General features: G+C 39.2%; 1 protein-coding gene across 3 annotated transcripts in view; it reads left to right on the forward strand.

Moving 5' to 3' along the window:
• PDE4D (phosphodiesterase 4D) overlaps window positions 1–26,560 on the forward strand; it is a 350,846-nt gene that overhangs the window by 280,798 nt on the left and 43,488 nt on the right. For all 3 annotated transcript variants that reach the window (XM_062512604.1, XM_062512605.1, XM_062512606.1), the window contains exon 6: window positions 25,968–26,080. In XM_062512604.1, coding sequence (XP_062368588.1) covers window positions 25,968–26,080 — 113 coding nt within the window. The remainder of the gene's footprint in view (window positions 1–25,967; window positions 26,081–26,560) is intronic.

Below are 26,560 nucleotides of genomic sequence, written 5' to 3' on the forward strand. Positions count from 1 at the left end.
TTGTTGAATTGTGAAGTTGTTTAGCAGAGGAACAGGACTCAGAAAATAGTGTTCTTGACTTGGTTCACTTCATACAGTCTGGTTTGTTAGCTGGAGCTGGAAACTGAAACTGTCCTTTAAAGGGGCAGGGGAGGGCAGAAGGGGTTCTGCTTACTGTATTCTTCTGTAAAAGGGTTTCTCCATGAAGAGAATTTTATTCATGATACTAACATGGCCACTATTTTTATCTGGCTGTATTTCAAGACTTCAATTTTTGCTTCTCACCATTACAGGAATGCCTGTAATTTGAAAACATGGTTTCACTGTTACTAACACTTTGGAAATGTGTAGCTGAGAATAAATGTCAGCCTCTCCTATGAAGTGGAAATGTTAGCACAGCAGACTCTAGTCCATCACAGCTGTAAATGGAAATGGAATTTCAAGGCTACTCCCAAAGCAAAGAACATGGATCAGTGGTTGTCATTGTGCATGAGTCTGTTAGGTGGATTTATCAGAAACACCCAGCTAAAAATTATATTTGAGGAAATAAATATCCTCTGGCTACTCATTCTGATGAGAAAAAAATATATAACCTGGCTTCAAAATTTGAAATTGCTTTACTTTCAATTTTAAATGTATTATTATACCATCCTGAAACACTGTACATATTTTCATTGCATAGGTAGTTACCTGCTAATTCAATGTTCTACCACTTTCATGTTGGACTCAAAATCATTAGAAGTTTGTTTTTTAAGATACAATAATAAGAGGAGTAAATTTAAAATTTTATTTTCTCCTGTCAGTGCACAGACAAATCACTTTATATGGTGTAGAGACTGTTTTCTAGTAATCTTTGCTGCTATATTGATGATCTTAAATGGATTCTACGTCCTAGACATATAAAAGTCTTATCTCTTTTGAACGAGTTGCACAATCAGAATTCTTTCTTATAAGCTTAGACTCAGAAACCTTTCAATAACTTCTGAATTTCTTTTGACATTTTTACATAAAGACAAATACATTGTTTTCCCAGAGCCAGAGAGATTTGATTTCATCACAGGAAATATCAATGGACTTCTGTCATAAAACTCCACATTCAGAGCTGACAGTTCCATTGGATCTTAAAACTGTTGCATTCAATATAACCAGAATTCAGGCAAAATTGTTTTTCTAAATTCTTTAATTGACTATTATGCATGAATCTTAACCATTTTTTAAAAGTATATTTTAATAAGTGGAAATATGGATTTCATTTCACTTGTTTCTCAGTTACTTCTCTTGGTTTGACTGTGCAGACTGGAATTGAAGTAACAACCTCAGGGAGTAGAATTTGATTAAGATTTTTTCAGACTTGGCCTGAAAAATTAATTTCACTTAATTTTTTTCTGTTTCTCTTTCTCTGAATTTTCACCTTGCTACACAGGTGGTATAAATGATAGCAGTCCTCTCACAACTCTCTGCTTGGTAGTATTACAGCTGTTTTCATTGATAAAGGTGATGACTGGTCACCTTTATTGCTGTGGCTGGAAGAGTGACGACAACAACAGTCCAATTTAAAAAATTAAGGAATTTAGTCATGGCTTTAGGGAGCTGTCTGTAAACAGATTATGCCTGGTTGCCTCAAACCATTTTTGACAGGTTTTTTTCAGTCTGTTTAAAGCAAAGGCCAACTGTAGCTTAATCCTGTTGATGCAGCAGGACAATTTTATAACACATCTGACCTTCTGAAGAAGAATCCCTATTTTGAAGAACGTAGACATAGGACAGGCTCTGTTTGTCTATTTCCTCCCTTACATATCTTCAGTTTTGTAAGAGACAGCTGCTATCAAGAATAATATATGACTATCAGATCAAGAAAATGCTGCTAGATTTCCATTCCTTTCTCTTCTAATTCAACCCTTTTTTGGGTCCTGTTGCTTTCTGTGGAAATTATTCGCTTCCTGTAATTGAAAAAATTGCATCTGAAATGAGTGATGCACTTACTTAGCAGAAAAGGAACATGTATAATTTCTATATGCTTTTTCTATCTCCTTATCTATGCATAACCATCCACTTGAAGAAAAGCTTTTTAGAACAGAAGTAACACCAATATTTGTGAAGTGCAGATATTACAATGAAACAGTGCAAGAACCTCAGCAGCAGCAGGTGTGTCTACAGCTCTGCCAGTGCATTAGGCTTTGCCTCTGCAAGTCCATCAAAGTGCCACTTCCCACTCTGTGGGCTGAAGTCATACACAGGACCAGCAGCTGTAATTATTTTGGAAAGTAATGGAGTTTCAAGTGTTTTTGCTAGGACTGAACATTTGCTCTCACTTTTGGGTGGGTGGGAGTGCTAATGATTCATTACATTCACGGTACATCAGTTACAAACCGTTTGTTAAAATGTATCTGACTGTAAAATCAGAATCCAGAAATTGGTATTAGTATGTGAAAAACCTGGGGCTTAAATGATGCTAATACATTTCATTCAAAGGGTAATTTTGTGTTAGATTCAAGGACATAAACTGGGGTAATTTTATAAAATTGTGTTTGTTGGATTTTGTGCGTATGAATATGTGTAGAGTATGTTGGGGAGGTATAGACAAGGTATGAAGGTATGGATACATAGTAAAGGTTTGGACAGGAGAGGAAAGCTGTAAGAACAGGCATTTTGGGGCGTTTATAGTAACAGCTGGTGAGGATAACTGACCATCAGCCGAGTCACATGTTACGAGGTGCACACCAGACTGACACACTATGCGGATGCTGCAGATTTCAGTGTAAATCCTGTAAAACTTGATATCATCAAGCCAGTCTGACAAACTAATCACTGTCCTCCTCTCCCACGGTTTCCCCACCAGTTCAGGGTTGGAATGTATGTTGTCTCGTAAATTCTCAGTTCTTTTTCCTTACTCTTTTCTACAGCACAATGTCTGCAGTTTGATGCAATACTCTGCATGAGTTGCCTTGGCCTCCCAGCTGTCACAAACACTTCTAATACTAGTTCTTTGCAGACTGTTTTCCCAGCATCATGTTGAACAGTCAAGCATTTCATCCATGTAGCTTAAATACTCCGGAAGGAGTGTCAGTTGTCAAACCCCATCACCCATGGTGCAAAAATAACCAACCATACAGTGCCAGGTACGTCTCATCCTCCTGCTGCTGTAGTCAGGTGGGATACCACCAAAACCAGAGATGCTAGGTGTGACACGACACTGCCATGGAAGGGGAGAGACTGGAGGTGAATGTTTTAGATACATCTGCTGGAAGCCTCATCGTTCAAACCTTCAATGCTCTTAGGAAAACAGCTTTTCCCTGGCTCTTGACTGAGCTCCCCGTGGTGCCGGCTGCCCGACAAGAGCCGGCTCCGAGCCGGGATAACCCGTGTGAGGGAAACGCGGCTCGTCCGGCGGCGGGCGCTATCGGGGGCAGGGACAGGGCTGGAGGGGCGAGGCTGGCCGGAGGGCACATCCCGGGGCCAGACGGCACCGACCCCTACGGGAGAGGAGCCGGACGGAGGGCACATCCCGGGGGTAGATGGGAGCAGGGCTGCAGAGCGGGGAAGAGGCGCTCGGTGCCGCCGTCCCGCTTCTCCACCCCTCCCTCCTGATGCGGGCTGTGCCCGGTGCCCGGTGACATTCCAAATAGGGAACACCTAGCCAGAGTTGTGTCACCGACACGGCCCGCCTTTGCAGCCGAGTTCTTATATGTTTTCAATCTGCCTGGTCGTGCCTGTGGAGCCATGGAATGGTTTGACTGGAAAGCGCCTTAAAGATCATCTTCCAAACTCACTGTCACGGGCAGGGAGACCTCGACTAGACCAGGCTGCTTACAGCCTTATCCAGCCTGGCCTTGGAACATTTTCAGGAGTTGGGCATCCACTTTTCCTGGCAACCTCTTCCAGTGCTTCACCATCCATACAGTAAAGAATTCTTTTCTGTTATCTGATGCAAACCTCTCTCTGTTTAAAGCTATGCTTTCTTTAAAATGCACTTCTCCAGCTCTCTTATAAGCTGCCTTTATGTAAACAAAAGCCACAATAAGGTGCTCTGAAGCCTTACTCCTTCCAGACTAAACAATTCCAATTTCCTTAACTTTTTAGTTAGTTGGACCTGTGAGGGAGTGGATTTAGATGCTCCTGTAAATTTGTGCTTCTGATGGGAAAAAAAAACCAAAGTGTCTTATTGGAATCACATTAAAAATACCCTGTGGTAGTAACTGATGCACTTTCATACAATGCAGAAATAATTTTGTATTTTTTCCTTGAATATTAACTAGTGAATTAACAAATTAACTACTCTAATTTCTCAATATCCCTGTAAAGTAAAAAAAGCATCATCAATTTCTCTGTAAAGTATCAAATCAAAATCAGATGTCATATGTGCTTTTCAATCTCCAAGTAAATTTCAGCATGTCTTATTCAACCCCATAAAATGTGTAGCTGTTCCCTTTAATTTTATTTATGTTTTCTTCCTTTTCTGATGTTTGATATTTCTGGTGTCCCTACTCCTCAATGCATGCTTAAAAATTGGCTTCAGTATCAGTAGGATGATGCTTTTTCTGGTTTAGGCTGTACTTATACACAGCACATAAGACATATATGGGGATGGATGTACATTTTTAAAGATCTTGGGTATCTGTGCAATGAGTGAGAATTCTGCTCTTCAAGTCCACCTTAGAGCCATTAATTAGGGTGTTATACAGCAATAGTGCCAGGAAAGAGGTAAATTTCCCTTGTCTGGAACATTAACATGTGATCAAAAAAACCTCTTTCCTCCTACATCTGGAAGTCAGCAATCTAACTCTCTGTACTTTTTCCCTCTGTTGACTTTGGACATGTCAGTGTGATCTCTGAAAATCCCCCTGCTAGCAGTGTGAAACAGTTCCCATTTTCAGATTTAAATGTAGATACTTTATGAGATAGTCTAGAAAATATAGCTGGAAGAGACAGTTTGTGCCTGTCTAACTGTGGCACTCTATAACTGGATTATAACTGAATGCTGCTTAAATTGGCTAGCTTTCTATAGCCTTATGGATGTGGGCATGAATTCACTTAAATGAAACACTTTTAAACTAATTTCCCAGAGAACAGTGGTTGCCCTGAAATGAGAATGCCCCTGTTTGCTGAGTACACATCAACCACTGTAAAACACTCTCAGTTTACTTAGCTCCTATTTAATTTTTCTAGTTACTTTTATAGTTTTATTCAGCCTAAGCCTATATATCATGTATCTGGTACTGTGTATTAATATCACACCTATTTGCTCAGTAATCCATAAAATATCTTGGAAATAAGAGAGTTATGCATTAAAAAGAAAGAGACAGAGATTGAGAATTTACAATACTTTATTTCTCCAAAGGGTTTTTCCAAATCCCTTTAATGACAAATTTCCTGCATTTAGATACTGTATTCCATGAAATAACTTGGCTAAGGACAATGCAAGCAGTATTAGCTGTAGTCCTTTATTTGATGCTTGACCTGATTTCATTTACCATATAAAATCCTTAGGTAGCAGAAATATTTCAATGTACATTAATTGTTACAGTAAATTTATTGTAATTGAGCTGTCCTTGAAATAAGTTGAGCAACTCTATCTTGAAATGTAACAGTTACCATGTGAATTATTGAATTAGATAGCTGTTAGTTAGATTAGTTATCTAGTAGTTGTTATTATTATAAATATTAATTATTGGTTTTTTATCTTTCACATTTCTGATAAATTGGCTTAAAATATCATAATGAAGGACTTTATTTTTATTGATATCATAAAGTTATAAGATCTAAAAGGAATGGAAGTGGTTGTGTTTGCATCATTTCATGTAATAAAATTTACTTGATTAATACACAAATAGTATGTATAGTGAGGCTTTGTCAATTTAACTAATAAACACCTACTGTGTTAAAGACATGAGTCACAGAAGAAGAGGTCTGGCTGTGTTTTCCAGGACTATTTATCCAGCACTGATGTATATGAGAAAAAATCAGTCCTTTCTCATGATATTTGTCAGTCCACTGCCTCCAACCTGAACTGCTGCATGAAGTGGTTGCCATTCTGCACAGTGCCTATGGCATAGATACCTTCAGGGAAGTTTGCACAGGAGATTTATTGCAACTGGTGCCTCTTGCAAGCATCCTGGATATCCTCATGCTGCAATACCTCTGGTAACAATGGTGTTTTGAAAAACAACAACACGGTAGTGTTTTGCTAACTTTCAGAATCACATTCTTAGAAAAATTCTCTTATTTTTTCTTGAAGGACTAACACTTATAGATTTACTTGTTTAAAGAAAAAAAAAAAAAAAAAAGAAAGAAAAGAAAATCCTGTAAAGAATATTGTTGATATAGTAAGCTTTGGAAAATAATGTGCACATATATAATTTCTGTACATTTTGCCCTCCACCAGTTCCTATGCAGATTCTTAAATCTAGAACAGGATTGACATTTAGCATGAGTGTCCTGGAAGATTCAGTTTTAAATCTGGATGTTAACTATTTATCCTCTGTTACACAATCAGAGGTAGAAAGGCAATAATAGAGGCAGTGAAGTTAGCCAGATCTTCTGTGTGAAAAAGTCAAACTGCTAAGGACGCTAGGCTGATGTATTTTTTGTCACCTGATTATAATTTTCAGGGTCAGGACTAACTTGTTCCAGCTAAAGTCTTAAAAACAATAAATTTTTGGTACTGGAAGAATTTACTAGTTGCAGCTAATCAACTTTTTAAAATGGGATTTTTCAGTATTTCTGAAGGTGTTTGAGTCCCCACTCTGATGTTCTTGGTTGTTGGCATCACTGATTTAATAACAAGAGAAGTCTTGTTTTTTGTTGTCAGTACCACTGTACCAGTAAGGACCTCCAGGCCCAGGAGAGGGCTTGCACTGGTAAGCTATAACTGCTGGTCTGTGTCTCAAAGAGGTTTTTGTTATTATTAGGATGTAAAGGAAGAAGGCAGATTGGCATAGATGGGTAGATTCAGAAGAAAGGAATGATGGAATTATGAGGGAAAAAAACACTTTGATGGCATAATTTGGCATGAGAGGCAGTTGACATGAAACAGCAGCTGTCTTCAGTTTAGCAGTTTTAGATACATCACAGCAATTGGAACATAGGGGCATAATTTTGATGAGAACGACATAGCTTTGCTAACACAGAGACAAGATCCTGCATGTGAAACTGCAGAACTGCAAATGTCACAGTTTAAAGGTGAGGGGACTAGGTAGGTAATGTCTCAGGGTTGAGTCAGGAATGAGATCAGAAAACAGCTTTAGTATTTAGACCCTAATGCCAACAGATGATTTTTGGCATGTTGGAAAAGACGTAGCCATAAGAGGGATGCTATGACTAATGTGAACATATAGAGACTGAGCGAGTTATGGAGATCAGGTCTCTATTCATTTTTTCACAAAGTTTTAAAACTATTTTGTTATCTATTCTTGGTGGAAGTTATGGCTTGGGTCGTTCCAATTGCCAGGTCCTGCTGCCATGAAGCACCTGCTGGGTATATTCTTGCTCAAGCTCTGAAATTGTTTCTAAGAAGTATCTAATAAAAATGCTTCTTTCTACCTTAATGATACTTTTGTTACTTTTACTGGAATTGCATTGATGCTTACAGGTCTCCTACTGATCAGGTTAACACATGTAATAGCTCATAAGAGGAGCTATTTATTTTGTAGATTTGCCTGTGCAAGCCTGAACTATTAGGTTCTGCAAATCAATGCTAACAACATGAAAAGAAAAAGCAATAGGCTTTAAAGCATAAAGTAAGTTACACTTAATCGATATAAGCAATAAAATCTAGGGTCTTTTGGGCAATATTTTGAGAAAAATTAGAAAAGCCATGCCTCCATGTTAGCCAGGTGAACAATTTAAAGTTCTTTTGTGACTTTATTTAAAGATAATAATGGATAGGGCTGCTATTAAATAGCTCTGACTTTGAATTCAAGGAAACTCTAAGAATAAAACTGCATGTTTAATGTTTGTTTGTGACTTCTGATAGTTAAATACAGGAATTCCTTGTAAGTCATTATGACTTTTCATAATTTCCGATAAGAGAAATAATAGCAAAACAGGGTATGAAATAAAAGACAAGTATACAGGTTGTATAAGTATATTCAGTGAAATAATGGAATAGCTCAGGAAATGTTCAACAATAAAAAACCATTAGGCATCCATGAAGGTTGTTATAGAAATTTTTTTAAAGGTCATGCTTGCGTTTAACTTGCTGATAAAAGAATAAACTGCTTTTCCTAGGTACTTTATCTGAACATCAAAAACACAACTGGAAAGAAACCATAAAATCAATAACATCCTTTTGTTTTGTTGACATTATGTGCATGGAGCTACATTAACTCTACCAAAAATAACCCTTTTGTGTCAGTGAGTTCCAACAGACAAAGAAGAAGAAAGAAATGAATACACTGCCACTTACAGAGTATTAGCTTAAAAAATAATAAGCATCCTGCACTGGGTACTGCATTTTATTTTGTTTTGTTTTGTTTTATTTTATTTTATTTTATTGGAAAGACAGTCATAACTTGTGGACTTTGGACAAAAATGCCTCAATTTTCTGCCTGTACCTTGTTTTCTTCAGGTCTGACATCATACTGCAAAATGACATCACTGCAAAGCACTAATTTAAATTTTATTACTAGTGCTTTGCATTTCTTTACATTTGAGCTTGGCATTCTCTTTGAAGTCTGTTGACATCTGTTATCCCTTACTCTTTCAACCTTCTTACCAGTGGTGGGATTTTTGGGGATGGTGCTGTGCAGGGCCAGTAGTGGGACTTGATGATGCTTGTGGGTCCTTGCCAGCTCAGCTTATTCTGTGTATCTGTGATTCTGAGTTAGAAAGACATGACTGGGCAGACTGAATTTATGTGTACAGATGCACAGTGATAAACAACTTTCTGGTCTCAAACTTTTAAATGATAATATGGACCACAGTTTTTTTATCTTCTTAATGTTTCACCACTGATTGCCTTCATGCACTTTGTTGCTGCAGATGTCATGAATTTGAGTGAGTGGTTCTGAATGTTTATGCATATTGGAGACTTTAATAGTGTCCTTACACCATTCTATTTATAGTGATTAAAAATCTGGGCAGATTGTGAAGTGCTTCTCAATAGGTATTTGTCAAGGTGAGTAGGGCAGTGAAATCCTTTGTATTTTATATGTAGGGAGTATAAATCAGTATCTATGTGAAAAGCAGAAGGAAAACAATGTAAGAAAGTTACAAACTCAGTGCTGAATTTTGGGAGCAACTTAGAGCTGTTAAAGATACTAGCTGAATTATTTCCATCTAAAATAGTAAACAGAAGTAATCTAAATTATTTTAAATCATGAACAAGCCAAAACTGCTCTCATTTATCTTAAAGCAGGAGAGAAAATATGAGTGAAGGGAAAATTAATCTTAGTCATTTTCAGGACATCACCAAGTGTGAGGATCTAAGGACTTACCCCATGGTTGCACTCATCTGTGGGAATAATGATGTAAGATATAGTGGTACTGAGCTCACCATGAAAACCTTTTCCTTTTGGATAACAGTTGTCTGTAAATTTCCAAAATAATTTCAAATATGAGCTACTAATCACATGGAATGTGCTTTAGCTATGTGTGAGGAATGAATAATTTGGAAATTTATTATAGGCTGATAAAAGTTTCTATTTCCAGATATACAACTCAGGACCAGTTTCGGCAGGTAGGAGAGTCATTTGTGACAGTTTAGGTAAATACAATCCCCAGTTCCAAGAAACACTTACGTTTTGGCCTTGTCCTTCCTTCACTGTTGAGTAGTGTGCTCTTATCTCATCCAAAAGCTTGTACCTGCTTAAGTGATGCATTATAAAATATCATTTTATATTTAAATATAAAACAAAGTGTAGCACACATTAGGAATTTTGATGAAATAAGTTTAATCTATTTCTGGTGGAATTGTAATTTAAAATTTAAAAGAAATATGATAGAATTGTCTCCAATTTTCTCCATGGAACCGCAGAGAGCAAAATTCCTTTAGGAAAACAGTTCCTTCAGCATATTCCTCTGTCACGTTGTGGCTGCATAACCCAAGCATCTCAGGACTTCTGTTGTGTTGATGATGTTGATTAAGAGCATTGTAATCTGATGTCCTTTCCTTCTTAGTAATAAGTTTCATTTTCTGGCAGAGATAATTGTACAGACCTCCTTATCATGTTAAACAACACAGCAACAGTTGGAGTTCTTTTTGCTTTGCCCAAACTTTGTTTTATTTAAGACCTGATGCAGGACTCACGGCTGAAGACTATTTGTATTTGCACCAACAAAACCTGACCTTTGTTATCACATAGCCATGCACAAGTATATAATATTCTGCCTGAATGCTAAGGAGATTGCATTTCTTCTCACATTCTCTTCTATAATGAATTTCTTCTTCTATATAATTGTTTTGTTAATCGTAAAGTTTTTTTCAAAATAAGCAAGCAGATCTTACTTTTTAAAGTTTTCTTCCCTAGCAGACTCAACCAGAAACTTACTGTATTTTTATTTATTGGAGCAGATATAAATGGATCACTTGCTCCAATCCCAAACATAACATTTTGCTTTTGTTATTACACTGAGGGCTTTCATTCAAGTATCGCAGGCCTTGGTGGTGCAGTATTATTGAGCACTTGTGTTAGATATGCCTTTTATTTTCTCTGAGAACTTACCATCACTACTATATTAACATTAGCTGCAAGTCATATTTTGCCCCAGAATTATTCTCGTGTAACTGGTGATGCAAGTCAAATTGTGCCCCAAAATGATTCTTGTTTTACGAACAAAACAGAAAATTTTGAAGGGCACATGAGAACTAATTTTAATCACATTACTTCTAGACAAGTGCGATTCCTAGGTGAAATCCTGAGCTGAATTTCAGAGATCTGACTTCTGGTCACAGCTGTAGATAAGCAAGGCATATGGTATAGATTTCATAACTTATTTTCCCCTCTGTGCCTCTCTGTTGGAATACAGATACTTTAGGTTGTGGACTGTACCTTAATGCAATGTTCTTGAATAAGTAACAGTAGAGACTTGAAGTTCAGTTTTTTTAACCTATTTAGCATTTCTGTAGTATGCATAATTAATCCATCTAAAACCAGCTAGTGACCATGCTTCTGTAGAAACGTACAAGTCCATAAAAAGAATTATATTTATTTGATTTTTTCATGTAATGTAATTCATATTTCCCATTGTCTCACTTTATTTCTCTGTAGTAAAACAAAAATTAATTAGACTGATGGGCACCAGAAGTTTATCTAAACTGAATTTGCAGCTGTGATTCTTGCTTGCAAAAAGCTATACTGATAACACCTGTGAGCAGATGAATGCAACTCTTATGTGAAATCTTACTCTAAAACATTGAGTATTTCTTCCATTTGATCTTCATCTGTAAGGAATTACAGAATATTTGGCTGGGTTCTTTTCATGTGACAGTACTCCACATGGTAAGGATGGGGAGCTGGAGGCATGATGAGGATGCTTGCCAAGAATAATTGGCTTCTACTGTGTGGAGCAGCTCAAATATTGTATTACAGTATGTAATTTGGGTGTGTATATTGACTGTAGTTCAAAGCATTTCATTAATTTTCAGCAGCAAGCTGAACTTCCTTTGGGCTGTTTCCTCATGTATTTACTGAGCAAGCTACATTCAGCACTTAAGGAAGAGATTGCCATTTCCAGCTATGGGCAGAGTCCTCTTTGGAACATAAAGAAATTAACCCGAGTCTTTTTCTTCCCATTTTTTTCTGATGACTGTCATATTCTGCCAATCATTCTTGTGGCTTTCTGCTAAATCTTAGCACACCTTTGCTGGCACATGGAGGTAGATGGCAAGAGTAGTTGTGAAGCTCTCTGTGGACTGGTAAAAGAATTGTTAAATCCTTATATACATGCTATTTATTAAACTTTAGCAGTGTTCTCAAAAGCAGGTTTCTGCCAGTTCAGATTTGTCATCTGTAACATGTAGAGACATTAGAGTTCTTTGATCACTTGAATCTGTCCTGTTTTCTTGTCTCCAAACACTTTCAATGTGCTTCTCCTACCTTTTATCTGTGCACATTCCTTTACACTGTACTCTGACATTTTTCTCCTTCAGCTTGAATGGATGGGAGAGACTGAAGGTGCATTTCTCCTTATTCTCAAGGAAAAGCCCAAAGACTTTCAACTACCTGGGTCTTTACCTATCCATAGTCAAAGCAAAGATCATCTGAATCCCAGAAGTTAGAAGTTGTCAGAATTTTACACAGTTCTGTAGGAATAATTCAGCTTGGACAGGGCTCTAAACAGCCTGATCCAGTTGAAGATCATTGCAAGAGGTTTGTACTAGACATCCTTTAAAAGGTCTCTTCCAACCTGAACTCTCCATGATTCTATGATCTATGAAGCGTCTCTAGCAGGAGGTAACAAATACACAACTTTGATTACTGTAAAGTCCATGTGGTTCACTTCCCTGAACCATCCCAGAGGAGAAAATCAGGTTGTCTGATTTTGTGCACAGCACATACCTTCCTGCTGGGAGCTCTGCAGCACACAGTACACCAGCACAGCCTCATCCTGTGACTATTCATATTTAGACACTCCAGCGTGGCCCAAGCTGTAGTTCACCAGTTTCCTGCGCCTGGCAAGCAGGGCCATAAGCACTCAACCAAGTTCAGGGACTGTTATTTTTCTTTGAGAAACAAGTGCTGTATTGACAATGAACTGTTTTAAGGTTTGTGTGAGGTAACTTCATAGATTATATAAAACACTCATTTTTGCCTTTCACATTTTGTTACCTTGACCATTTGTCCAAACTCACTGGAACACATGGTTTCTCCTGTTTGCTGGAATAACTTGACAGATTTATCTTCTTACTCTTGAGTTTGAATTCGTTTGTATAAACAAATGTAAGCTACAGCCACATCCTCACCTACAGTAAATCGGTGTACCACTATTAAAATCTGATGCCTACCTATTGGCTAAGATGTAGACCTTTGTTTTTCTATTATTTATTTTGCAGAGATGTACTGTGCTTTAGAGGATAAGGCGTTAAAACAGTACCTCTGAGTACAAAACACTCTCCTTGCCTTAAAAAAGGGTGACCTTTATACTGGACCAAATGGAATTTAAATCAGAACACTCTTTCCTATTTAAAGTTAAAACAGGTTGCAAAACCCATTAAGAAGCAATCTAGAGACCTACAATAGTTGTGTCACAGAGGTTAAGAGAATTTACCTGGTAATAAAGCCTGATTTAATGTTTCTTATGCCAGAATGTTCAGCTACTTGTTCTAGCTTGATATGTGTTTATTTCTAAAGAGTACACATTTCTTTTAAAATAATCAGTTTTTAATCTGGTCAGTAGTGGTGTTTGTCAGGATTCAGAGTTGGGCCCAATCCTGTTCAGTATCTTTATTTACCTGAATTAGGGGATTGATTGTACCCTCAGTAAATTTGGGACCACATCATGTTGGGTGGTAGTATCAGAAGGCTTTACAGAGGGGTTTGGAGAGGTGAGATAGATGGGCTGAGACTGACAGTGAGAGGATCAACAAGGACAAGTGCTGCATCCTAACCTGGAGCCACAACAACCCCAGGCAGTGCCACAGGCTGGGACAGAGTGGCTGGAAAGGACCTGGGGGTGCTGGTGACAGCAGCTGAAGAGGAGCCAGGCTGTGCCCAGGTGGCCAAGAAGGCCAATGGCATCCTGGGCTGGATCAGCAATAGTGTGGGCAGCAGGAGCAGGGCAGGGATTGTCCCCCTGTGCTGGGCACTGCTGAGGCCACACCTTAAGACATCAAAAAAGAAAACACAACCACCACTGTCGTTTTACAACGTCTATTCATCAATCCTTCTATCACTTCTGAGAGCTGTGTGGAGTGAAATTATCTTCAGTGAAATTCTTGTTTGTTGCAGGCAGTGGGGATTATGCACAAGAATTCATTGGAGCTGGGGTTTTAACTGATGTTCTTTTCCTGTTGAAAAGTTTTATAATCTAATGACTATTCTTCAGTATATAACATTTTCCCTTTTGGAAAATTCACTGTCTCATTCTGGAATCTGACCAAATTGAGCATCTCTTCTTATTTTATAGCTAATATTATTCTTTTTCAATCAGCTCCTATATTCTTCATTGAATTTCATTTTCTACTGCAATGACTTCCAAAACAATCAAAGAAAATGTTCATCATAATGATATTTGGCATTCTTTAATTCCTCATATACGGGACTTCCCTCTAGCAGGTACAATAAACTTGCTGTGCATGCTGCTGAATAGCAGTGCCCACCAAACCTGCTCTATCATTCCCCTCATCTGGACAGGGAGAGAAAAAAATAATGAAAGGGTCACAGGTTGAGATAAGGCCAGAAAATTACTCACTGGTTACCATCACAGGCAAAACAGACTCGACTTGGGGAAATTAGTATTGTTTATTAATAATCAGATCAAAGTAGGATGATGAGAATTAAAACCCAAATCTTAAAATCTTAAAATCACCCTTCTGCCTTGTTGCTTATTTCCCATGCCTGAATTTTTTCCCAGTTTCCTCCAGCTCTTCCCTTCCAGTGTTGCTGGGGAGTGGGGATGGAGGTTATGGTTTGTTAATCACACATTGTTTCTGTCACTGCTTCTTCCTCAAGACAGGACTCCCTCACCTGCTCCATCATGGGATGTCTCCCACAGCAGACAGTTCTCTGTGTATTTCTCCAGCATGAGCCCTTCCCACTGACTGCAGTTCTTCTCAAACTGCTCCAGCATATGTCACTTCCACAGGTTGCAGTCCTTCAGGTGAAGCCTGCTGCAGCATGGGTCCTTCACAGGGTTGTAGGTCCCTGGTGGGACCTTAATCCAGCACAGGTTTCCTATGGGGTCACAGCTATCTCGCAGGCATCCAGCTTCTCCAGGGTGGGTCTCCTCCATGGGCTGCAGGGCCACAGCTTCCTCACCATTGTCTGTACCATGGGCTGAAGGGGAACCTCTTCTCTGGCACCTGGAACAGCTCCTGCCCATCCTTCTGCACAGACCTTGGTGTCTTCAGGGCTGTACCTCTCACGTATTCTCACTCTATTCTTTCCTGGCCACAATTTGTTTATGCACAATAACATGTTTTCCTCTCATGTACATTATCTCAGAGGCATTGCCACTGTCACTGACACTCAGCCTTGGGCTGTGGTGGGTCCATCCAGGAGTTGCCTGGCACTGGATCCTTCAGACGTGGAAGAAGCTTCTGGCAGTTTCTCACAGAACCCACCCCTGTAGCCCCCCTGCTACCAAAACCTGGACATGCAAAGCTAAAAGATCTTCTTCTTCTAAGGACCTTAAGCATAAGTCTTTGTTGCACAGGTCCATAGTAGAGACTGAGCTGGTTGAAATGAAGGGATCAACATATTTGCCCTGGAACTTCCATTCCCTGTTACTTTCTGTAACATCATCGCTGATCTATTTTATCTTCACAAACTGAATAAGCTTCTTTGCAATGAAAAAGATGCCATGAAATAGTGTTGCCATCATTGGAAGTATTTTAAATTTGCTTCTTTCAAGAAGAATGTCACCCATCCCATTGTGCATCTTAATCTGTTCTTTCACTGTATTTATCAGTCCTGTTTAAAATTATTTACTAATTTATGCAAAACCTGATTTCAAACTATCACTTGCCTCTTTGATGTTCTTCAGTCTCTCTCTTCCCTCAAAAAACAATTGGAATTAGTGTATTTTTGTACAAGTTTAAACATGAACTGCAGTCTGTATAATATAAGACAAATAATATAGTTTAAAAATTGTATGTATCTTATTTTCCAATACCTGCATTGTAACTGATGACTGATAACATTTTAAATGTTTATGCTTCCTTGAAAAATTTTGAAAGACTTGTATTTCCATTGGGTGAACTGATTTTACCAGCAGCATGTCAGGTAGCCCTCCTCTAGTCAGCTGCAGATGCTCTAATTCTTCAGGAGAAAAATGGTATTGGCCCTCAGATCTCAAGATATCTTATTTTTATTTTAAAATCCAATTTCTGGAAATTATGAAGTCCACCTATGAATTTTGTTACTTTCTTTTTAATTAAAAAAAATGGTAACTTCTGTGGTTCAATTTTGTGGTTTTTAATTTCAATCATATCACTTGGTTTGGGTTTTTAAAATTTTTGTTTTCATTTTTACTTATTATGTTCTTTGTCTTTTATATTGTCCTGTGGTTTGACAAAAAGCAAAATGAGAAGAAAAATTATACTGTTCATTTGCAGGCTTAGAAGGAGATAAGCTTTCTGTTTATCCATATAAGAAGAACATTAACAGAAAAAAAAACTAAGGGAGAAGACCCAGTGTTTTGATGGATTTTTGCCATCTAATCCTGAATACATCTCTTGATTACTTCTAGAATAATATTTTGAATATATTTGTAAGCAGTTAGGCTAACACCAAGGAGCTTATAAAAATATTTATGATAATAGTAAAAGTTCCATTAGATTTACCTAATTAAAACCAGATTTTATCCACAATCTTGGTCTTATACCTTGTAGGCAAAAGGATTACTCACTTCTTCGGCACTGTCACAGAGAAGTATGGGATTTTGCAAGGGATGGCAGAGATGATCTGTACACTTTGAAGAGTAAGGGTCTGATTGAGCACATATTGACTGGGAATAATCTGTCAAGAGTACCCATTCAGTCAAGAATTTCACATTTTTCCATTGTCATTCGTAGGACATGAGGGTCAAGTGATAAGGAGTGTGCTGCTAACCCAAAGGCTGGTTCAGACACCACTTGACCTGGGAATAAAAGCTTTAAAACCTAAATAAATATTGAAACTAGAAGAGATATTTAGCAGTTGCCTCTGTTCTTAGTTTAGGGAACAGTGCAAAAGTATAGCCTCCCTGTATGTAAATACAATCCAGCTAATTGTGCATGGAGGGAAGAACAGATTCACAAAAGAAAAGGAAACTTCATTCATGCTACTGCCCTTTCTTCTGCTTTCAGGAATGAGTGAATGAAATTGTGTGTTCTTGTATTTCTCCTTTTGCTTAGTTTGAAAGAAAGCATCCTTCCAGCTACACAGCTGAGGCAAGGCAGAGAACTTTCCTCTCTCCTGCAGTATCTGTTATTCTGACATAAAGCCTCTCTCTATCTCTCATTCTTCATCAGTTAAGTTAGTTTATCTTAGCAATATCATGCATGTCTGTTTCAAATTAGAATTAGCAACAAAAGTCAGACATTTTAGAATGCTTCCCTTAGGAAATAAGTGTGTATTACCAGCAGCCACCTATTAACTTTTGAAATCACTGACCACTGCCAGCTAAATCTGATAGCGGGGCAGTGATTTATTAAATGTATTAGTTATAAACCATGCAAAAATGGTGAATTTATAGAAGAGACAATTAACACTGTCTTTAAAGACACAAACAAACAAACAAAAACACACAACATGAAGTTTGAGCACATTTTTTATTAGACACCAAAGGATTTATATGAGGAACAGACAAAGGGAATGGCTTAACTCTTGAAAAGCTTTTGTTCAGTTTTCCCACTTTACCAGACACCAGGAATTCTACTCAGATTTTTTTGGCAAACACAGATTAAGCTTTTTTTAAACTTTTTTTTTTATATATAATATAGTGTGAACTCCGTCTGCACCATTGCATGTCAGGAAGTTCAGCAGTCAAACACACAAAGACAAAAAAGCCTAAGGAAGTTATATGCTTTGGAACTTACAGATTACTTTATTTTTGTTTTATTCCACAGTGATATCTGAATATGTATTTATAAAGTTTCTGAAGGATACTCAAAACCAAACTGATATCATAAAATTCTTTCCCAAATGGAATGCCAAATTTTCTCATTTCAGCTTGATCTAAGCAAGTTCCACTTGATAATAAGCATTTTGTTTCAGAAGAGTTTCTAGGTTTTGGAGCTATTGACATCTCAGGCAAAACCAATATTAATCTGCTTAAAAGTGAAGCTGATGATTTCTAACAGACACTTTTTAACAAAAACTTGAGCTATTCCTTCTTGTTTGGATTATATGTCCTAAGAAAACAGGAAATCAAAACTGTGACTTGGTGTTTTTAACAGTGAAATTTTACACGTTAATATTTAGTGATTTGTATTTCTTGAGTTCGTCATAACATCCATATAATATATATTAAATGAGCTCTCCAGCAAAATCCTGATGGGAGCAGTGTAATATCCTTTGGTCCCTTCTAGTGGGGACAAAGACTGTTACAGAATTGCAGACATGACAGCATGGTCATTTGAGCCACCCACTTTTTTGCCAAAATGGCTTTTATATTTTTTCAATTGCTAATTTAATCACAGAATGGGTGAAGCTGAGAGGCAATCTTGCAGGCCACATAGTCTAATTCTTCTGCTCAGGCAGTGCCAGCTATAGCAGGTTGCCTAGATTATGTCCTGATGACTTCTGGAGATTTACAAGCATAGAGACTCCACGGAACAACCTGTACCAGTGTTCAGTCACCCTCACATTAAAAGTTTTGCAATGTTCAGAGGGAACATCCTGTAGTTTAGTTTGTGCCTATTGCCTCTGATTCTGTTCCACTTTGAAAATCTTTCCCTGCTCTCATTATGTTGAATGAACAGTATCCTTCTTGGAAAGAAACTGGCTTAGAGCTACAGGGAAAACTGATTTGAGGATATATCCTCTCCACAAGAAGAAATATTTTTCTATGGCACAAAAAATAGGATAAGAAAGCAACCTGAGCAATGAGTCCATTACTGAACTCCTTGTCCACAAGAGAATTGAATTGACACAATTCTCTGACAACTGTTGTGAGAAAAAGAGATTTTAAAAAGAAACAGACCTTTTCTAAAAATCAAGTTTGTTCATGAAAAGGAAGCAATAAAAAAACATTAAAAGGACATTGTACTACCTGAGCTACTTGAAAATCAAGAGCTCCCCTCTCTTTCTGAATTTTGGGTAAGGTTTATTTATTGATGAAAAAGTTTGCTTCTTTTTGCCAGTGAGTAAGTAACTGTGGTCCTTCTGGCAAATTCTTATAGGCAGTGGAGTAAGGAATGTGTTAGTACTTTGCCAAATTGGTCAGAGAGGAACGGAGCACTGGGTAGGCATGAGTGTTAACAAAAGAACATTCATTTGGCCTTGCTGGATATTTGATAATAACAAAGAGTGGATTTAAACATTCACACTGCAAAATTTTGGTGTGCTTTGCCATTGAGACAGTAAATAATTTAAATATACTGTCTGTACTGAATGCATGTTTTCCTGCTTGACTAAAACTGAAGATACTTTTTTGATATTCTGCCTTAGTATGGCATCTCAAGACTGTTTAGATAATTTGCAAATACTTAATACAGAAATTCTTCTTGACTTTGGGGCAAATTATATCAGTATGAGTAACTTTTTTCCAGACCTTTTTTCCAAGAAATACATAAAATGATTAGAGAAAAAAAAGCCAGCATAAGTTAGCAGTCCCACACAGAGAAACAGAACCACATAGTGAGAGCTTAATTATACAGTTCTTTATTTAAAGGAATCAGAAGTGTTTTATTTACTCTAAACTAACTGTTATAGGCCTGTTCCAAGAGCTCAATAACTTCTTCCTAGATATCTGCAGTGTTCCTGTTACCTGGTTTCATAATAATATAAACACATGCTTTTCATCCTTTTGCCCTTGACACAGAGTCCTAGTATACAGAGATATTGTCACATGAGATACTTGGTTTGTTCTAAGACCATGAGAGAAAAAAAAAAATGTCTCAGAATAGAAATTGCTTTTTTCCTAGATCCTCATGTAATGTGTGTTTTGTTCATACAATTCCTTATGCACTCCTTTTTTATTATGTAACTATAATCAAATATTTTGACAAGTTGAGCATAACTGAAATTTATCATTTTCCTCCTATTATACCCTGAAAGTTTCTACTTTCTCTGTTCAAGGAGATAAGGCAGTTTTCACAGCCTTAGCTAGTGCTACTTGTATAAAGCAGTATATCCGTGTCATTTGAATTCAGTCTCTGTATGTGCAAGGCTACTAACAGGTAAAAGGAAATTTTCTTTACTGGGAAAAGAAATTTGGAGAGATTCCTAACTGAGTGTTATGGGTGGGACCATAAAGACACTTGCTAAGAAACCTGCTGCAGCTGAGTGATTTTCCTAGATGCTAATTCTAAAAAAAAAAAACTGATGACGTGTATTTTGGTTTACCTGTGATTGTGGAGAGATGCGCATATATTTCTACAAGTTCAATAAAAGTATCTTTCATAATTACATTTTTTCAATAGTAAGAAATGTGAACACTCGACACAGATAGCCTTTTAAGTCACAATATGTGTGATTTTCTCAGTAAGATATGAAAAAAATCAGTTGTAAGAAAATGGATGTTATTTCTGTGCTGAGTAAGAGCTAACATGGCTATAATTAATAGAAGCTATCAATATTGACTAAATATATCAGTTGCTTCAATTTTAGGTCATGAGTTTAATCTCTAAGTATAAACATTCTCATTTACAGAAAAAAGGTCTTGATTTTCACCACTGAGAATCTTTTTGAAATGGTAGTTGTGAGAGAAACTGAAAATCTTGGTTCTGCAATTTTGTTGCTGCAAGCTTCAAGCTTACAGTAGGCTGAAGAGCAAAAAGGCGGTCAGAAAATTCAGGGATGATGTCCAGGGTCTGAATCTCACAGTAGATCATAGAATTGTAAAATGGTTTGGGTTGGGCAAGGCCACTTTTTACCAGACTAGATTGCTCAGAGCTTCATGTAACCTGGCTTTAAGCACTTCAAGGGATGGGGCATCCATAACTTTTCTGGGTAACCTGTTCCAGTGCCCCACCACCTTTGCAGTGAAGACCTCCTCCCAACACCTAGTCTAAACCTACTTTTTGTTTTGTTTTGTTTGTTTTGTTGTTTGTTTGTTTGAAGCCATCCCCCCTTGTCCTGTCTTGTAAAAAGTCTCTTTTCATCTTCCTTGATGCCTTGATGGTTCCCTTCAGGTACTGGGAAGCCACAATTAGATCATCCCAAAGCCTTCTCTTTTCCAGGCCAAATTATCCCAACACTCTCTGCCTTTCATCGTAGAAGAGGTGCTTCATCCCTCTGATCATACCTGTGGCCAACCCTGGACTTGCTCCAGCAGTTCCATGTCCTCCCTTTGCTAGTGACCCCAGATCTGGGTGCAGCCCTGCAGGTGGGGTCTCACCAGAGCAGAGCAGAGCAGAGGGGCAGAATCCCCTCCCTGCCCTGCTGCCCACACTGCTCTGGATGCAGCCCAGCACACCTTTGGCTCTCTGGGCTGGGAGTGCCCATGGCTGGGTCATGTCCAGCCTCTCACCCACCAGCACTCCCAAGTGCTTCCATCCCCAGCCTGTGCTGATACCAGGGATTACCTCAACCCAGATGCACAAGCACAAGCACTTGGTCTATTGAATCTCATGGAGTTACCACAGGCCACATGTTCCCAGCTTGTCCTGGTCCCTCTGGCTGGCATCCCATCCTTCAGATGTGTCAACAGCACCACTCATCTTGGGGTCATCTGCAAATCTGCTGAGGGTGCTTCTTGGTCTATGCTACTGACTGAGATATTAAATAACTCTGGTCCCACTGAGGGCACCACTTGTCAGTGATGTCCACTGGGACTCTGAGTCCTTGACCATGACCCACTGGATGTGGTCATCCAACCAAGTTCTTATCCATCTAACAGTTCACTTCTCAAATCCATCTCTCTCCAATTTAGAGAGTAGGATGTTGTGAGGGAAAATATCAAAGGATTTGCAGAAGTCCAGGACATCCACAGCCCTTCCCTTGTCCACTGATGCAGTCAGTCCACTACAGAAGGCCACTGGATTGGCCAGGCAGGACTTGACTCTGATGAAGCTGTGCTGGTGTCTCAAATCACCTCCCTGCCCTCCATCTGCCTTAGCACTTCTTCTAGGAGGATCCTCTCTTCTAGGAGGATCATGAAGGTTCCATGATCTTCCCAGGTGCAGAGGAAACCCTGACTGGTCAGTAGTTCCCAGGGTACTCCTTTCTACTCTTTTTAGAGATTTTTTCCCTTTTCCAGTCACAAAGAACTTTTCACCTGACTGCCATGACTTTTCAAATATCATGGAGAGAGGCTTGGTAACTACATCAGCTATTTAGCTGAGGACTCTGGGATGTGTCCCATTCAGTCCCATAGACTTTTCAATGTTAGGGTTCCTTAGGTAGTCACAAACCTGATTTTTGCTTACAGTGACCATAGCTATTCTAGTTGCCATCAATCTGTTCATCCTTTCAAGCGGTGTGCAAAGAGAGGAATGATGATTGTGGCATAAAATTTGTTGAGTACCTCAGCTTTCTTTTCATTTGTTGTTACCAGTTTATTTTTAGCATTGTTTATTAGGGGCTACACGCCTTCTTTGACTTTCCTTTTCTGGTTAGATCTTCAGTTAATTTAGAATAGCCTGGAGGTTTTCAGAGCTTCTTCCAGCAGCCTGTGGCTCCAAAAGACAGTACACATGCCAAGACTCTCTGGATCACATCACTGCTCAGCAGAGTTCTTGTCTTGCCTCCAAGACACTCCCATTTTAAGGCAAGTGGTCAAAGTCCTTCGCTGTGTGTTTGCTGAGTCAACTCTTTTCCAGTCTCTTTGCATCATTTAGATGATCTCAACTGATCAGACGATAATGAAGAATCTGTTCTTATTTTTTGTTTTTGTTGAAATTCATTAAAATACTGCAAAGATAAGTACAAATACACTTGAGTGCTTTTCTACTTGGGTAGAAAAGTGTAATATTGCTTTTTGTTCTCCAGGAGCACCAGAACAATGTATATGAAAATCACGACAAAACATTATGTAAAGTGGACACTGTACATAAATTTTGCCATATAGTAATTTTTTCCCTTCAAAATTTTTGAACAGAAATTGTTCCCAAATAATGATGTGAATTAAAGTGCATCCATCTATGGTGGTGTTGGGCGCTGTGCTAAGAATCAAGTCTTTTATAAACACAGACAGTAAAACACTTTAAAAAAAGAGCTGTGCAGTGCCAAATTATTCTGGTAGGACTTTTTCTTTCTGCTAGCCTTTCATTTGTTGGTTTTGCTTTGTTTTTGTTTTGTTGGATTTTTTTTTGGTTGGTTGGTTTTTTATTGTTTTTTGGGTGTTTTTTTTTGTACCATACTGAAAGCTACATATATTGGAATTGCTTGTAATCTGTACAGTGAAAAGGGAACACTTGCTGTCACTTCCTTTTTTCTAAAAGCATATACAAAATACCATGCAAATTCTAAAACCAGCTGGTGTTAAAATGTTCTCTTCCTCATATTAGGGCCTAATGAGACTCAAAAAGAACCTTTGACATTTCAAGATACCTCTCATTTTTACAGAAGTTAATCTGTTTTAGGACTTCATCCTCTGGGTGGGGAAGCTTGATCATGTGTCTAAAACAATAAAAAATAAATAAATTAGTAGATCAGTCCTGGATCTAATTACACTGCACTATCTTAGAGGTAACAGAGAAGTCAGAAACAGTGTTGTGGGGCTCTCAAAGCTGCACAGCTGATAATTATTCTTTTATTCTTAGCTTAGTGGCACCAGAGTGTTATACTTGAAAAGCTGTTAACCTCAACATTTTCCACCACATTGTATAACAACAAAAGTGTGGGCCAAATTTAGAGCTTTGGTACGGTTCAGAAAAAAGCTTTCCTACGGTTGTTCTGCCCTTCAGAACTGCAGGTGTGCTTGTTTGATGGGTACTTTGCCATCATTTAGAAAACCTTTTATTTCCATTTAAGATTGGTCTGACAGCTCTGAGTTCTAAGAATTATCAGGAGGTGCCAAGTCCAGCAAGTCTTAAGCCTAGCATTGGCCATCAGAATTTTACTTAGCCTGAGTGGTCAGTTGTGTCCCCACAGCAGTCACAGACTCTTTGAAGTGTAGCAGTCCGAAGTGGGAGATTGTGAGAAGCATCCAGAGGGTGAGATATCCATGAATGATAGATTCTGCTTTCTAATGTGCTTTGAGATGTGCTGGGAAGGTGAATAGTAGATAAAGATTCCTGAATGTAAGGTGCCATTGATAATGTATATATTTTTGCTAAATAAGTAGCAAACTGAGCATTTTATTAGTTTTACCTGAATATTGTATCCCCAGGGTTTATTTTGTTGTTTTCATACTTTTTGGGAAAAAAAAGTTATCTACATACTCTCTTGAATATTAGACGGGGTGTTAAGAAAAAAGATCTTGTTAAGAAAAACATGGTTCCCAGTATCTGATTTTCAAGAATTGTTGCAGGCTTCAGGCTAGCAGGAAAATAGCAACATACAAATTTGCTTTACTGTGTTCAAGAACTAGTGATCTGTGATGCGTGTTGTATTATAGACCTTCAGGGTTCTCTTTTGGTAGATAAACAGGCTGGAAATACTGACTTTAATGGCCAGGGAATTCCTTTGGATGAGACAGCATTTGTAGTAAGTATGCATCTGAATGACGGGGTTTACAATCTAATGGGAATGTTTTTTGTTGAGTGTTGGTTAATGTGTTTACTGAAGTGGTAAGCACTGTAAAATTTTCATTAAATTTTTCTGCCAATTAATCTGAATTCAATTTTTTTCTCATGTATTTTTTTCAGATGGAAGTGAACTTTATTCAAAATTGCAGGGTGTTTTTTGCAATAGCCACAAGTATGTGAAGTTTAGAAGTTGTGAGGCAACTTGAAGCTTCTGAGCATGTGCTCAGAAACATAAAAAAGATATGGGTCTGGTGTCCAGGATGTTGTACAGTAATGCACTGAGCTATTTAGCAGTAGTCCATGTTGGGGTGTTTTATTTGAAAAGGATCTTTAGTTAATTTCTTTTCCTGATCTTTTACTAGTCTCATGTTTTGAAAATAAGGTTAATTTGATGTGGAACAAGTAAAAGGAGATGTCATAGATGTCCATAGCAAGACCATGGAAGAAACATTTCTCTACCTTGGAGTAATGTTTGCATGTAGCTGATCTGGATGTGTCCATTCCAGCAGTTTCAAGACTTGATGTTTCAGATACGCAGCTTGCAAGACAGGATACCTGGGCTAAAACTCACTCAGCTCTGAGTTCAATGTGGAGAAACACTCTTGCCTTCAGATCTACATTAGAATGAAAAATAGCCAGGCTTGGTAGGTGAGGCATGCACTCTGTATATAGGATTATTTTTCTAAAATTATTTGCATACTGACAGATTTCCTGTTGTTGGGGAATTGAAGAAGGGTATGTCTTCCTGTCTGTAACTGAAACTTCTGCAAGAGAGTTAGTTACAACTGAATATTGAGCAGTTTTGGTTAAACCATGGTTTAACCTGTTACTGGGTTCGTTTCCCATATTGTGTTCCTATGTCTAATTCCAAAACTTTTTCATCCGTTCTTTTGTGCTTACAGCCAACGTGCAATACTTCGTACCTGCTCTAGCACACACATACACACACAGACACACACACACACACACTCACACATAGAGAGGGTTTGGGATAGAACAAATACGACCGCAGTTATTTGAGCACGCTTTCGACAGCTGGCGCTTCAGAGGGCCAGCGTTGTTCAGAGCACTTACATGTGCTCTTATACCTTTCCCCACGCTTCTATGAAGGTTAACCCATTAACTTCCGATGGTGCCGCGGTGGGTAGGTAAGAGAAGGACGGGAAGGACGGCTCAGCGCCCTGCCGGCGCGGTGTGGGTGGGTGCGGGTGCCCTCAGCAGCCGTGTCCCCGCGCTTTGCCGTCCTCGCTCCGCCGGGGCCGGGGCGCGGAGCGGAGCGGGACGCCTCCCTCGAGGGGCGGCGCTGCGGGCGGCGGTGGCCCCGGGGCGGGCGGCGAGCCGGGGCAAGGGGCGAGCCCGGCAGGACCGAAGTTCGGGCAGGACCCCGGTGTCGCCGCGGCCCGGCGGAGGGGCAGAACCGCTGCCCGCGGCGGCGGAATGAGGGAGCGGCGCCCGTGTCCGGGCACCGGCCGGCGGAGCATGGGCGCGCTGCCGCTCCCCGTGAGCCCTGTGAAACGCTCGCGGGCTGAGAGCGCCTTTCCCTGTCTTTTCGCAGAGGAGGCCTACCAGAAACTGGCTAGCGAGACCATGGAGGAGCTGGACTGGTGCCTGGACCAGCTGGAGACCCTGCAGACCAGGCACTCCGTCAGCGAAATGGCCTCGAACAAGGTAGGAGCCCGCGGGCTCGGCCCCGCCGCCCCGCTCCCCCTGCGCGGGCCGGGGGTCGCGGCAGCCGGGGCTGCGAGGGGGCAGGGGCGGCCGGAGGGAACGGGGCGCTGGAGCGGCCCCGGGCGGAGGAACTTGACATGGGCAAGCAGTGTCCGAACGCAGGTTTGGGAGCGGGGGCGGGAGCGGCTTCAGTTGTGGTTTTATACACCAGTCTTTTTAATTTCAGTTCGAGTTGTGAAAGTGGTGCAGGTCTTGTAAAGCTGCACCGGTTTCTTGTCTGTGTCAGTTTAAAAACTAAAAGAGATTGCTCGGGTCCGCTGGCAATAATCTCTTCAGTTGCTCCTTCGTTTCACAGAACCCCATACAGAATTAGGGATCTTTCCTAGAAATGATGTAGAAAGTAGCATGAAAGGTGATAAAGATAGTTCTTGAGCCCAGAGGAGCTGTATGGTGAATTCTATTTGTAAACAATGATGATGA

The sequence above is a fragment of the Cinclus cinclus genome, chromosome Z (genome assembly GCF_963662255.1).
Source record: "Cinclus cinclus chromosome Z, bCinCin1.1, whole genome shotgun sequence".
NCBI classification, from domain to species: Eukaryota; Metazoa; Chordata; class Aves; order Passeriformes; family Cinclidae; genus Cinclus; species Cinclus cinclus.